This window comes from Anguilla rostrata, chromosome 13 (genome assembly GCF_018555375.3).
Source record: "Anguilla rostrata isolate EN2019 chromosome 13, ASM1855537v3, whole genome shotgun sequence".
Classification (NCBI taxonomy): Eukaryota; Metazoa; Chordata; class Actinopteri; order Anguilliformes; family Anguillidae; genus Anguilla; species Anguilla rostrata.
Genome location: NC_057945.1, coordinates 18,321,094 through 18,335,497, shown reverse-complemented (window position 1 = coordinate 18,335,497; position 14,404 = coordinate 18,321,094). Strand labels below are relative to the sequence as shown.

Below are 14,404 nucleotides of genomic sequence, written 5' to 3'. Positions count from 1 at the left end.
AAGTCAAGCTAGCGTGGCCAATCCTTCTTAGACACAATTGGAGCTTCTTCAGTCAACACCAATCTTCTCTGCTGAACGCCAGCGTGATAAATCCACAGCTAGCAGCCAGAGCTGACAGGAGCATGCTGATTTCCCAGAAGTGTCTAAGGTCAGCCAGTACGGTTAAATTAGTTCTCTCCCGCATGTCCGTCGCTAAGCACCGGGGGACTAATGCTGTAGTGCCACCCGTTTCTACTTTGGAGCTCAATAAACATGTTAAGTATGCGTCCATTAAGCCTTCCAAGAAAGATTTACTTTTAACCTTGGATGACCCCCCCGCACCCACCCCCAATACAGCATTTAATATATGTTCCAAATGTTTTGGGAAACCAGCAGTAAAGTAGCAGAAGGTTGGCCATTGTCCCCGTGTGTGAGGGAGGGGAAGTGTGAAGACCAGACGCGACCAAACAGGGGATCTATAAGTTACCAAAGGGGCACTCCAGTAACCACCGAGTCTCGTGAGAGACGAAATGAGAAGGGGGTGCTATACTCCTAAGGGACGTATCCCAAAAAATGAATAAACCCCTAAACGGGTAACTGAGGAAGAAGGAGTATATATATATAAAGAAAATAAAGGAACAGGGAAAAGAAAAGAAAAAACGACTTCGACCCGAAGCAGAGAAAAAGAAAATGTCTTTTCAAAAAACAAACAAAAGACGATCTGAGGCCCACTAAAACCAGGGGGGAAACTAGTTAGTAAGGGGCAGAAAGGTTTGTGCCCCAACGGTGACACAATAACCCCTTAAAACCGCCAGCCTCAGAATCTGGACCTATACCGTCCTAATACCTTTTTCTCAAAAGAAAAAACAAACAAACTGAAGTCAGAACTCTTTTTAAATTTCTTTGTTCTTATATTCCTTACACCTTGCTCAGAAATACGACAGGGAACTGGCTAGAGCAAAACACGTTACACTCAAGCACCGTTCCACTGCCTACTGACGCTTTAAATACCCAGCCACAGGTGTGGCTGGTAATCAGCGGAAGAGGTGAGCAACCCACAGGTGAAACCGATCAGAGGTAACCCTGCAGGAATGCATGGAATGTTCAAGCAGGAACAATCCTCCCACAGGAACCAAAAATAACGATTAGCCGAGTGGCTAATCTGCAAGCTCGAACTAATCGTCCCCACACCCCAAAATAACGATTAGCCGAGTGGCTAATCGGAATGCTAACCACTGAGCCGGTGCAGGCACAGAAAAATGATCTACCTGCACAGAAACCGTGACACTGTGGACTCGAGTGAAGTTGATTGTGTGTGTTCAGGGATGTGTGCGCTGATGTGCGCGGCATAACCGGTGTAAAGGACGTGGTTGCGGGTAACTCGGTAACCCCCGTCTCCCTTGCTTTCCCCTCTCTCCGCAGAAACGCTGATGGACTCTACAACGGCGACGGCCGAGCTCGGCTGGACGGTATATCCCACCTCTGGGGTGAGTGACATCACCAGTGTGAGTGTCATTCTACGCGTCATCCTCCTGCACCTACACCTACAGAATACACCTATTTGAATAGCTCTTTTTTTACAAAGGGCTTTATCACAATGCAGCTATACAGAGATTTGGCCCTGAACCCCCCAAGAGCACAGCTTCACACACATACCATAACTTTTTAAACTCTACTCATTGTCCCATTTCTTGACATAGCCTATGTTGTGACATTTTTAATACAACAAATCTGCTTTTCAAAATGGTGATCTTACAAAGTAAACAGTTTGCAGAGAGATCTACAGAAAGACTTGAATATACAGATTTTGAAATGAATGTTATATGGCATGCATAGAGCTTTTTTAATTTCACACTGAAAGTAAGTAAACTGAAATTGCTTGCTTCATAATGGTACGGCCTGCTGTTATTTGCCTTTTTTATTGTATTGTTAGAATTTTTTATTTTGATTTAAAAAAATAACGAGGGATGATTTGGGACTGCTACCATCTTGAAAGATGATGCAAGGCATGTTAGAACTCTAAGGAAGGAAGCCATTTTGATGCTTTTGCTGTCAGCGCGTGATGAACGTTAGACGTGTGAAGATGGCTGCCGCCGCATGGCGTCCTCCTCTCTGTGGACAGCGTGGGTTTGGCTTCAGTGCAGCAGTGCGATATCCCAAAGCCCGGCACCCTCAGAGCGGCTGCAGGACTCTCGGCCAGCTGTTTCTTAGGAGTCTAAAGCCCCGGGTTCTGGCTGGCCTGGAATCCTGCACCAGCGGGGTCAGAGGTTAACAGGGACTCCCCAGCTCTGGCACGGCCACATCTGCTGCAGCTTGTGCTCCTGGATGAACTCGGATCAGTGGAAACAATGGCGCATCTCACAGCGCCAGTCAACCCAAGGCTTTTAATCAGCGCTGCTGGATAGTGGCGGAAGAACTGTCATTGGGAGATCTCTCTAATCTAATTGTGAGCTCTTGGAATACTGCATAATTTCTGGATAAATCAAGCCATGCTTTGAAAAAGCTCTAAAATGTTTCTGTGTGACAAAAACTTGTTAGTCACTATGAGTTTAAACACCACATTTTTTGGTAGGTTCAAATACAGTTCCAGAGACTCTGACTAAGCTCACAGAAATGTGCTTTTCTGTGACCTCATGTACCTGGGTATGGTTTTAATATATGCAGGTTCTGTTCGCTGTCTTCAAACTCACTCTCTCCCCCACTAGTGCCAGGAGCTCTTAAGCTATTTTAATGTTACATCACTCTATGACAAAGAAAAAATCCAAAATGGCAGAAGACTTATTTTACACATACGACACAAATCGATGTGGCAAAGCATGGCTCGATTTCCAAAATAGCGCGCCAAGGTAGTTGTGTCCACACGGGTCCTGGCGATACCTTACAAGCCTTTGCAGATCTGGGCTCCTGAAAAAGGCTCATGGGGAAGTATGTTGTCAGGCAATTTACTGGTGCATTTCATAGAACCACTCCCTATTTTATTCAATTATTCATGCTTCTGTGGTCTGTATCAAGGCTGGTTTGAATTATCCGCTGCCTTGTGTCTGTAAGCATAAGGACAGTGGGGGAGAAGCAGCTCTCTCTTTAAGCAGCATGATTCATGCATTTCACTTTCTGTTTCTTGGCATAATGCATTGACATTAGCGTTGGTTGTTCCGCTGCTTCACATTTTCTCCAGAGCTAATTTTACTCTGCTGTCTCCACAACCTGAGGGTGCGTACCGCTCAGCCTCTTCGTCTCTGATTGGCCCAATCAGCGTGGGAGAACAAAGGTCTCCCTGAATCCAGTCTGAGCGGGACGAGGTTCACTGTTTTACCTCCTAATGAGGACAATATTACTCATTATTTGTCTCACATTTCTTAGATATCTGTCATAAGAAGTTCTGCTTTCTTTTGTGAATTCAGCATGACTGAATATCTGTGTCATAAAAAAAAAAGGTTCTTTCATTAAAAAAGTTTAGGTTTTGAGTTTCATGCTATACAGGAAAATCCGGCCTGTATCACCCTATCCAGCAAGCTGTATCATTGCGTACCACGTCTCCTAGCTCATATTACGTTGAATGGAGCATAAAGGGTGCCCATCGCCCCCCTCTGCCACACCGAATTCCAGACAGACGCTGCGGTCCTGTATTCAATAACCACACTTTTTTTGTGCACGTTTGGCAGGGTTCATTCTCGGAGGAACACTCTTGCGCGACACCTTTGGCAGCCACACCGCTGCACACTGCACAGGACATCTCTTTGGGGGCTTCTGGGTGTGACTGTTAGTACATTTACAGACTGACAGAGAATTGTGATTCAGTAGAGCTCACTACACTCTGTACTCAATCTTCAGCTCAGGGAAGAAGGGGGAATAATAGTACTGTAAAAGAACATTGAGTTTTACTCCGTGGACACATCTTTCAATAGAAATGATCCAAAACCTTTGACACATCTCATGGTTTTTGGATGTCCGCTCAAAGTTCGGTTTTATATAGAGATGTGATTGACCTCTACTCAACACAAAATAATTAAGGGCACAGGTGGGGTAAAACCTCAACTGTAAGCGTGACAAACCAGACTGCATGCAGTGCATTGTTGAACTGAGGTGGCCTTCGTAGTTCAACAGTCAGCGAGTCAGTCATATTTCACTTGACTAAAGCATTCTTCTAAAACTCTTTTATGCTTTTATACTTTTCATTTAAAAAAATGTTGTTATAATAATTATGAAGTGGGTGGGGTGATATCAGCTTTGGTGTGGCATAGATATGTCCTTATGCAAGGTCTTAAAAAGCAATGTAACCTTAAGAAGAAAACAAAAGAAAACAGAAATAGCCATCTGCCTTTGGAGTAAAATAGCTAGTCATAATAAAGACAACATTTTAAAATGTCCCCTCTGTCCTCTATTGGCAATTCAAACATATATTTAAGAGTGAATCTGCCCTGTGCTTTTGGCGCAGGCTACGATATGGTCTCAAGCCCTGAGCATTCTGTCTCCCCGCAGGAAATTCCTCCAGAGTTCATCTTCTTTGGAGGTGCTGTTCTGGGACCCACACACCCAGGAAACCCCCTCACCTCTGTCTGCTGGGAGTGCAGTCACGTCTGGGCACGAGAGTCAGAGAGAGAGTGAAGGAGAGAGAGAGAGAGAGAACTGTCAGACACGCCCAGCCTGAGAGAATCCAGCCTTCCTCTCACTAAGAGAGAGAGAGGAGAGAGTGAGAGAGGGAGAAAGAAAGAGAAAGACTGAGGGAGAGAGAACCGTCAGACATGCCCAGCCTGAGAGAATCCAGCCTTCCACTCACAGAGTGAAAGCGAGAGTGATAGAGAGAGGGAGAGAGAGTGGTAGAGGGAGTGAGATAGAGAGGGATAGAGAGAGATAGAGAGACAAAGAGAGAGAGAGCGCTGACAGGGATAGGGCAGTATGGAGAAATAATTATAATGGTCTCCCTGAGGAGGCCCGTGAGCCGGAGGAGAGCCGCTCAGTCTCAGGCTGACTCGGAGGCGCACGCGGCAGACGCCCGCGGCGGCTCCTCCTCCCTCCGCTGGCGTCTGTCTGCCGCGCCTCCGTCACGGGTCCGTCTGCTCCCCGCGAGCCACGCCAGGAGCCCGGGACGCTCCGCAGAGAGGGGGCGGGCCCGCGGGCCGTGACCCGCGGAGCGACTTCCCATGAAACCAACAAAAGCGTAAAACGCTCTACGCTTTCAGCCGTGTTATAGCTCAGCTGGGGATGCTAGCGTTTCGTCTGAGGACATTATAGCCCGGTTTGCTGTTTTTAAGAGCTCTCTGTATGTAGACGTGGGGCGATGACAGACCGTCAGCTCTGTGTGGTCTGTAGTGGTAATGGATTCCAGTGACTACTGCAGGTCTGTGAGTGTGTGAATATGCTTACCCAGCATGCAGTGCATTTATGATATAGTGGTGTAATTAACACTACAGCGGGACTCTGCTTTTGTGCTTCCCAGCAAGTTGCTAAACCAGGGATTGTCTGACCCCCACCCAGGCTCAAAGTCATCCAGGGGACCCCTGTAATAAGTCAGAAAGGGTTAAATTCAAAAATAGGTTTGCTATTTTGCAATATTTTCCATAATCTATATATAATCATTGGATATCAAGTCTGTCCAGGGACCCCCTACGGTACATTCAAGGTCCCCCAGGGGTCCTTTACTGAAACCATTGGTTCAGTAAAGTATATTGTGGTTCATGGATTTATTCTCGGGTTATTTTAAGCACCTTGGACATGGTCATCTACCGGCCAATTAAATCCTTCCTTTTCAGTAAGACCTTTGTGGATGAATCAGTACTGTGCCTGCTGAGCACCGTGACTTTGCGGTAAAGAGCTGTTCCCTCCCTCCGGTGCGAGTGACTGTGGGGGGGGACACGAGGCGCCCGCACTTGGCCACACCTCATTAGCCGAGGGTACATCTTCCCCTCCCGTTCGTCTGCCGGGGCCCTCATCGCTGTTTCAGACCGCGCCCGCCTCGTCCTAACAGACGCCGGTAACAGGAAGGGTCGGTCACTCAGCACATTCTCATATGCCTATAGGAAACCCCATTAACCTGTGCTCTTATTCGCTCTGCACAACCTCATGATGATGTCTTTCCCCTCTCACTCTGCACAGTTTCTAGTTTGGACTCAGAGTTGCGTCGTTGGTTACTCGTTAAGTTAAGCACTGTTCAAAGCAGGCCAAATAATGCCAATAACTGCAGCAATGTAATCAGCTCAATAAACAGTTTATAAGTGATTAAACTGAATATTTAGTTAACCTCATATTTTATTATGAGGCTGATCATCTATTGATTAGATGAGCTTTGTTGATTAACAAACTACAGACATCTTTTTCTGTCTATATTCATGTATCAGCTATTGACACTATGATATGGACAGTATGATTTTTTTGTAAGAGTGCAGATATCTGGAGGGCAGGTTGTTCTTTGCAGGGCGGAAATGCATGGTTAGATTATCATATGCGCTTTGGAATCTCTGCTTGCACTTTGCAGCTCAGGATAAATAGGTAATAACATGGTCAAACGTGGTGACATTGCAGTGTTAACTTGCAATTACCCCAACTTCCTCCAGAGTGTGGGTCATTACACAGAAATAAAGACCAAAGCAACAATCACACTCAAATGAAGTGGTACCTGACGTGTTAAGTGCTACCTAATATCTGAATATCATAATTATTGCAGACCGCATTCCTGCTGACTGTAACGAGTCGCCCGTCTTTCTCTCTGTGCGGACTACACAAATGGACTGTCACGTGACTACAAAAATGGCTGCAACCAAGGCTGAATGTCCCATTCTCATTATGTCGGTGTCAGTCAAGTTTGCAATATGGGACAGACATACTCCTAAAGAATATATCAGTCATCTGGGAGAAATCGTTTTTTGTGTCAGAGAAAATGCGTTTCTGTGCCAGTTTTTCTTTCCAATGATAACAGACCATGGCTTCCCAGGCTTGCCTGTTTCTGCATTTTTCAATGACCATTTCCCATACTAGACCCATTGAGCCTGCACTGTACCGCATTGTCTATCCCCGACAGTGAAGAGATACCGCAAGTTAAGCATTTTATTTCTAAGTCATATAATCAAATTTTTTTCGCTTTAGCCTCTCTCAACATTCCGAATAAAAGTTTTTTATTAATTTTTCTCTGTTTGCTTTTCTCCCTCCTCCCCTCTTCCCCCCTCATCCTCTGTCTCCCTCCGCTCTGTGTGTGGACTGAATGTCTCTAACACCTGGCGTGTGATTTCTTCTCTGCGATTTAAAATATGTAATTACGCTCCCAACGACTCGTTGAGGTGTTCATAATTTTGCTCAAATGCTTTTACCAGATGGTGTTGATGACACAGTCTCTCTCTCTGCGCCGTACTGGCAATCTCCTCTTCTCAGACTCTGTAATCAGCGCAAAAGTGTTGGAAGAAGTGCTGGGGGTTTACGCCGTTAAAGAAGCAGATGGTCTCAGAATAAACATGGCTGGTTATCTCCAGGAAGGCCCGCACTTTAGCGGAGTCCTCTCCCTGTTTTTTTTTTTACAGTCCACTTCATCATTTATGGCTGAATTCCGACGCGTGGAATTCCTCACAGAAAAGGACGGCCTGTATCTTGAGCGCGTTCGCCGACGAGCCAGTTTGTTAAACGGCGTGTCACAGCTTGACAGTTTTATTTATTCATTTTTTTAACGGGTAAAGAAAACTTTTTTCTGTGATGCGTGTACGTGGGGTTGGAAATGGCGAGCTTGGATCTGCGGGAGGGGGCGCAGCCTTCTTCCCTTCACCTGGATCTGCCTGCAGGGCAGCGTGCGGGTTAGCGGGGTGGGGAGGTGTGGAAGGTGCGGCTGCGGTTTCGGTGAAGAACCAGCATGTTAGCCGCTTTTCTGTTTAACGGGAACCCAAGTCTGTTTATAAAACAATCACGGGTCATTTCCTGTGTCATTTATCATTTAAGACATGTGTCTAATTGAAGTTGAAAGGTAAAGTGTTTGACAAGAACTCGTCAATGGTCCTTAACAGAAAATGTTTTAAATGTAAGATCCAGTGGTTTCCCACCTGGCTTTTGGTCCTGCCCTCATATAAATTTTGGTTCCGTTCGATGGGCCGTGCCTTCCTGCCCCCCGCCCCCCCCCCGGTCCTTGTGGGTTTCCCGTCCCCCTTGGACAAACTGCTGTTCCTCTGACAGATTTCCCACCCCCGCAAATTGGACAGACAGGCCACAAGGGCTTTTTCCACTGCTTGGTCTGTGTGAATTATTTATTTACTCAGTCTGGGGACAGAAAGCTGTGATCCTAGCGCCGCGGTGCCTGCCATCCTTCACATTGATTGAGGGTGATGACAGGACGTGAGAACTAGCATTTATTTCCAAACTGCAGCTTTTCGAACCTTTCAAAAAAGGGGAAGGAGGGACAATCAGGAGAGGGAAGCTAACGCTCCTCGCCCTGTAGTCTGAAGGTGAGGAAGCGTGAAGGTCACGCATTTAGCCGAGGCTCGGAAGCCCAGATAAAGATGTGCGGTGGGCTGGCCTGTGGAGCGGGGCTGTTTTATCTGGTGGGTGAAAGACAGGTGTGGCAGGGAGGTTCGGTTTGTTTGAGCTGGCCCTTGTGCAGTCTCACACGGCCCGTGAAGTCCCCCCGGCTATCCTGGTGAAAGACTGGCAGTACTAAGATAAAGATTAGAGGTTACAGGTCACCTGCACTTTCTGAACTCTCCCAGTGTCTGGGGATTTATTGATTGTTGAATGTCGTCCTGAGGGAACATTCTATATTAGAACGCTGATTACTTTCCCTCTCCTTCTCTCTGTTTTTGTCATCATCTTCACTTCTCTCTCTGTCTGGCGCTCTTCAGTTCCAATTCACGTTCTGCAAGATTGGCATGCCATCACAATGTAGGGTCATACCAATGCAGGCATTACAAATGTCATTTATGATACTATGATAACATTAAAGCCGAAAGCCTCATTCTCTCCCTCTCACGCTCTTCTCGTCACTCACTATCGCTATTGTGCTCCGCGAGCGTTCTGTGAGGCTAAAAGCAACATGTCACAAGTAATTACCCCACATTGTTTTGCGATCTAATTTTAGGCTGAAATTATTGCAGCGTCCCCGTACGCTAATAGCGCATTCATGGAGCTCATACGGCGTCTCGGAGCGAGCCGCATTAATAGCACACTGGAACGGCGCTGAATAAACCTGCGGTGCTCTGAGACGTGACCCCAGAGCGAGTCTCAGCATTTCATCTGACGCAGATCCTGCTGCCTGAGCTGTGTAAACATTGCCTTTTTAAATGAAAAGATAATAGACGGATGGCTTCTGCCTTTTTAAAGGTAATAGAATGAGCACAATAAAAAAGGCAACGGCTGCTTAGAATGTGGCCAGTCCAGCTCCTGCCCTGGATCCTTGCCCTGGATCCCTGCCCTGTTTCGGAGCGTGTGAGAAAGAAGGGCTTTTAAAAAAATAAAATTAAATAAAAAACCGTCCCCCACCCCGCCCTGGTCAGGACTGCGTCAGCTGTGGGTAATCCTCGCGCTGGGCTCGACTGTCTCACACACTCCGCCGATGCTAGCTGAGGTAGCCTCCCCTTCGAGTAGCATGTCGGACCCGGGGCTAGAGGGGTGAAGACCACTAGGCCAAGCCCCCTGCCAACCAGTTTGCTGACTCGTATTGCTTATTTTAAACGTGGAAGACAGATTAAATCTGCTCTGTAACTGTAACGGAGCGAACCTTCCGTTCCAGCTATGTTTTTCAAACGATTGGGTTTGAACTGTGTAGACTATCTGCTTATTATGGTAGCAGTCAGTTGTTTGGTGCGAGTACGCCGCTTTCATAAATGTAGTGCATACCATTTGTTTGCCGGTTTGTCAACTCAAACACATTCGCTACTGTAGCTACATCTGTTCATCTCCATAATATACCGCAAATCACTTAAACATACACTCGTGGTTTCAAATATTAAATTGATTTATATCAGCTTACTATGTTCAATGAACGCAAAGTTAGGAATTGCAAGTAACCGTTGCTCATTCCGTTTGTTCGATTTTCAAACTGGAATGACGTAGTCCGAAAGTCACGATTCTGTGCCATTTTATTGGAAGCACTGGACAAGAAGAATTGGCTATTTTAGATGGGGGGGACCATAAAGTGTATTCGGTAATATTTCCCAATTAGATATGTGTTTATTAGATATAAAGTTGCAACTGACAATATAGGTATAATTATTTTTATGTGTAAAAATATACTGTCATTTCTTCTGAAATTTTCTTCTGGAAATGGTATAGTCCGGATAATGTGTAGCATATAAACGGGTAATTTGCTGTCAGTAGAGGCGTTGCATGGTTATAATCGATGTGCCGATTCTTTTGTTTTGTATATGTATATAAATGTTTATATAATAGTTTGTGGCACTTTTGAAAATAAAACACCCCACTTGTGTTGCACAAGTTTGAGTCTCATCGCCAAAGTTCACTGTAAAATCTATCGCCCGACCATCCTTGTAACAGTAACAGTGAAACAAAAAATGCATAAAGCAGGGTTTATGCAAGTTCAGTGGGTAGATGCAGTGAAGAGTATTTTCTTAGCCCTATGTGGCCATAGCTGGCCATTTACCTCCAGGAGCAAGAGAAAGGGAGAGATTTTTCCTTATACAAATCACTAGCAAATCAAAAAAGGGAACGTTCTTTCTAGATGCAAAGGGAAAAACAAAAGTATAAATGTTTTTATACAATGCCAAATGTAAAGCTTGGAAAGTAAAATTTTGATGGACATTTGGAACTATATTGCTAAGTGGTAGGAGATTACCATTTGTCAATCAATAATTCATCTCATATTAACATTGAGCTCTTACGCCAGGTTCGAAAGGCACCCTATAGTCTTTGGCTTTATATCTTTATTGCCCTGCGTCCAAACTTCAGTATATCCTGAACTGTGAGCCTCGCAAAAAAAAAGAAAAAAAAAAGAAGACCCTCAAAGGCTCCGATGTGGCAGAAGCAATCAGCGCGGGATGAAAAAAGCTAGTGTAGCAATTCCCAGCCTCGTCACAAAAGCCCTAATCCCCCGCACCGCCCCCATACCTTAAAACACATGACCACTCCACTTTAGCAAAGAGGACAGGAAGGGCAGAACTGTGAAAATGAAGACGTTTCTTCTAATTTCACACCCTGCACTTGATTGCCGGCCTCTTGTTACACTCCATTTGATTTCCTCCACTGGCCCTGATGAAGGGGGACAGATCAGCCCAGACAGGACAGAATGAGGCCTTGTTCAGGGTCTCTTTTTTTAAGTCCCCCCCCCACTTTGTACTTCCTCGCTCTCACTCTCTCTGTTTCTTTCTCTTTCTCACACTCTTTTTCTCTTTCAATAGCCACTGCTCTTTTTATTTATTTTTTTGATTAATAATTTACTTGGTTAATTTCAGCCTCAAGCTTTGCACTTAGAACAAGGGGACCACACCACAGCCACTGCTGCTTGCATTCTTCCATTCCTACCCTCCAGTTCCTGAAAAAAAAGTAGCGAAGGTTCAGCAGCTATCAATAACCTAGGACCAAATACAATTTTTTAAGAAGAGGTACCAGAGAGAGAAAGTGGGGGTTAGCTATTAGAGCAGGTAGACAAATTTGATGAACTTGGGTTTCTAGTAGCATTTAATTCACAGCATCTTTAAATATTTTTATCTTCTGCTACAGGAAAGATCTACAGCTCACCAAGGGATCAACTCAGATGTGTAGTGGTAAATTATTCTCTTTGAAGTGTCTGGATTACTGGTCTTTAAGTTTCCCATAGAACATACTGTTTATTATATTTCTGTGAGCACTGAAGCTACACATTGTGTAGATACACTGCAGTGAAATTCAGCCTTCATTTATGACACCAAATAATAAAAACAATGCAGAGAACAAGTAATAAATGTCCACATCTGTACAAACACTAATGAGCCTAAAAAGTATTTTTCCTGCACATTCAACCATTTTACATTTAATGAGCCTTGTGTATTTGAATAATTCATGGTTTTCAATTGAATTTGAGAGCAAAATAGTAAAAATTAGTCCCTAAAACACTCATTCAGGGCCTTGTGACTATGGAAATGGGGGGTAACCTTCCCTCTATTTTCATAATTCTGGTTTATTTAGGACTCTTCCCCTAAATCTAAAAACGGCTTCAGTGTAGAGTGAATGAAGGAGAAGCAAGAGGCGGAGGGGTCAGTTAGGCTGGGGGTTGACGGTGGGGATGTGGGTGTTTGGTGTATACAGCCCCGTGTCTTGACGAGCAGATGCGCACCTTACCACTGATCCTGGATTAGCCATTTGTTTCTCACACAGTGTGTTGTGGGAAGAGCCATAGTTACAAAAGCTGGATCTGGAACAGTTGTAGTTGAAGAAAAAGGGGCTGACTCAGATTGGTAGGGTCAAGGACAAGGCTCATGTGTCGGTTGGAAAGCTTGATGTTTTACTGCTGAGGTCTCTGGCCTTGATCCCTGCCTAAGTGGAGAGGAAGTCACGGTGGTCACATCTGGATACTCTGTGAGCTGGGCAAAGAAGGCCCTCCCATTCTAGGGTTTTCAATGCGCCAATTTTCTGAGGTACCACAGCAGGTCACTGACCTTTGACCTCGTCCATTACCCTAGTTTATGTGGGTTATCAATGCATGCCTTTCTTTCCTTTGAATCAAATGCTTTGAATCATTGTCTGAATTAACTGTGATGTGTGCACAGTGAAAATTCAAGTTGAAGTATTTTCAAGGATGCCCTAGAGTGGTTTTCTAGTGGAGGGGAAAACATATTGGCCTTGTTGTTTTTCAGATAATATCTGCCGTGGGGTCTTTTATTAGGGTCACATTGTTCCTGAGAAGGTTCAGCTGTTTGAAATGTGTTTTTTGTTGTCCCAAGGAGTTTCAGAAGCTTTCTAACCTCCTATCATTAATATGCAAGTGCTTTATTGTCATATCTAGCTAGCAATCTAGTTCTCAAGTTCACTGGGGAAAATGTATGTTTTAAAGTATTCCATTATATAAATATCTATGGCATGCCAGTCATACACTTGCCAGTTTGCCCGTTGGGGGATGACTGATAAATATCTGGCAACTTTGAAGGTATGGCAACACTGCTCAATGACACCAAACCTTCACACTGGTGTACAGCTGTGCCAAAGCTATGCCAGATATGATAGACAGCACTAATTCTGTGCATGTGTGTGAATAAGGAATCTCTTCTAGAAGATCTGCTGGGAAAATGTTAGCTTGCTGTCATTTGAATTACTCTTCAACATCCTCATGAGTTGATAATATATGGGAATTTAAAGACCACATGGAGAATGTCTTTTGTAGTTAAAATATTTTACAAAATAAATATAATTCATATGTGCTTTCAATGTTATTTTGCTATGTGCAACGTTATGCATTTACTGCAGAATGCACTTTACAATGCATAATTTCACAATATATTCCACTATACAAAAACACAATTGCATGAATATGGCACTGACTGATTCTTATTGGATTATGAATACTGATGTTCATTTGAAATGCACTGATGTTACCTGCTTAGCATAGGCCATTATCTTGTGCATTTATTGCCCATGAAGAACATCAGAACTTAAAAATCTAACGTTGTCCTGCAGGGCTCTATATAATATTGTGTAGTATTATTGGAGTAGTGCTGTGCTGGTGAAACTCAGTGTTTCTGTTTGTTTGGCCCTCGGCAGTGGGAGGAAGTGAGCGGGTACGACGAGAACATGAACACCATCCGCACCTACCAGGTGTGCAACGTCTTCGACAACAACCAGAACAACTGGGTGCGCACCAAGTACATCCGTCGCCGTGGCGCCCAGCGCATACATGTGGAGATGAAGTTCTCGGTGCGCGACTGCAGCAGCATCCCCAACGTGCCCGGCTCCTGCAAGGAGACCTTCAACCTGTACTACTACGAGTCCGACTCGGACACCGCCAGCAAGGTGTCCCCGGCCTGGATGGAGAACCCCTGGGTGAAGGTGGACACCATCGCGGCGGACGAGAGCTTCTCGCAGGTGGACCTGGGCGGGCGGGTGATGAAGATCAACACGGAGGTGCGGAGCTTCGGGCCCGTGTCCCGCCACGGCTTCTACCTGGCCTTCCAGGACTACGGCGGCTGCATGTCGCTCATCGCCGTGCGCGTCTTCTACCGCAAGTGCCCCCGCGCGGTCCGCAACGGCGCCGTGTTCGGGGAGACGCTGTCGGGGGCGGAGAGCACCTCGCTGGTGGCGGCGCGGGGCGTGTGCGTGCCCAACGCCGAGGAGGTGGACGTGCCCATCAAGCTGTACTGCAACGGGGAGGGCGAGTGGATGGTGCCCATCGGGCGCTGCATGTGCAAGGCCGGGCACGAGGCCGTGGACAACGGCACGGTCTGCAGAGGTAAGAGTCGCTCTTCCCATCAGCCCTTTCACCTCAGCCCTTTTCAAACAGAGCGCGATCCCATTCAGTCACAGCTGTGGCCGC

The 14,404-nt window shown here is 45.6% G+C and overlaps 1 protein-coding gene across 6 annotated transcripts in view; it reads left to right on the top strand.

Annotated features, from left to right (window-relative positions):
* LOC135237385 (ephrin type-B receptor 2-like) overlaps positions 1-14,404 on the top strand; it is a 134,369-nt gene that overhangs the window by 57,542 nt on the left and 62,423 nt on the right. For 4 of the 6 annotated variants that reach the window (XM_064304506.1, XM_064304504.1, XM_064304505.1 and 1 more), the window contains exons 2-3: positions 1,402-1,484; positions 13,636-14,320. In XM_064304506.1, coding sequence (XP_064160576.1) covers positions 1,402-1,484; positions 13,636-14,320 — 768 coding nt within the window. The remainder of the gene's footprint in view (positions 1-1,401; positions 1,485-13,635; positions 14,321-14,404) is intronic. The other 2 variants (XM_064304508.1, XM_064304507.1) reach the window with 1 other exon arrangement.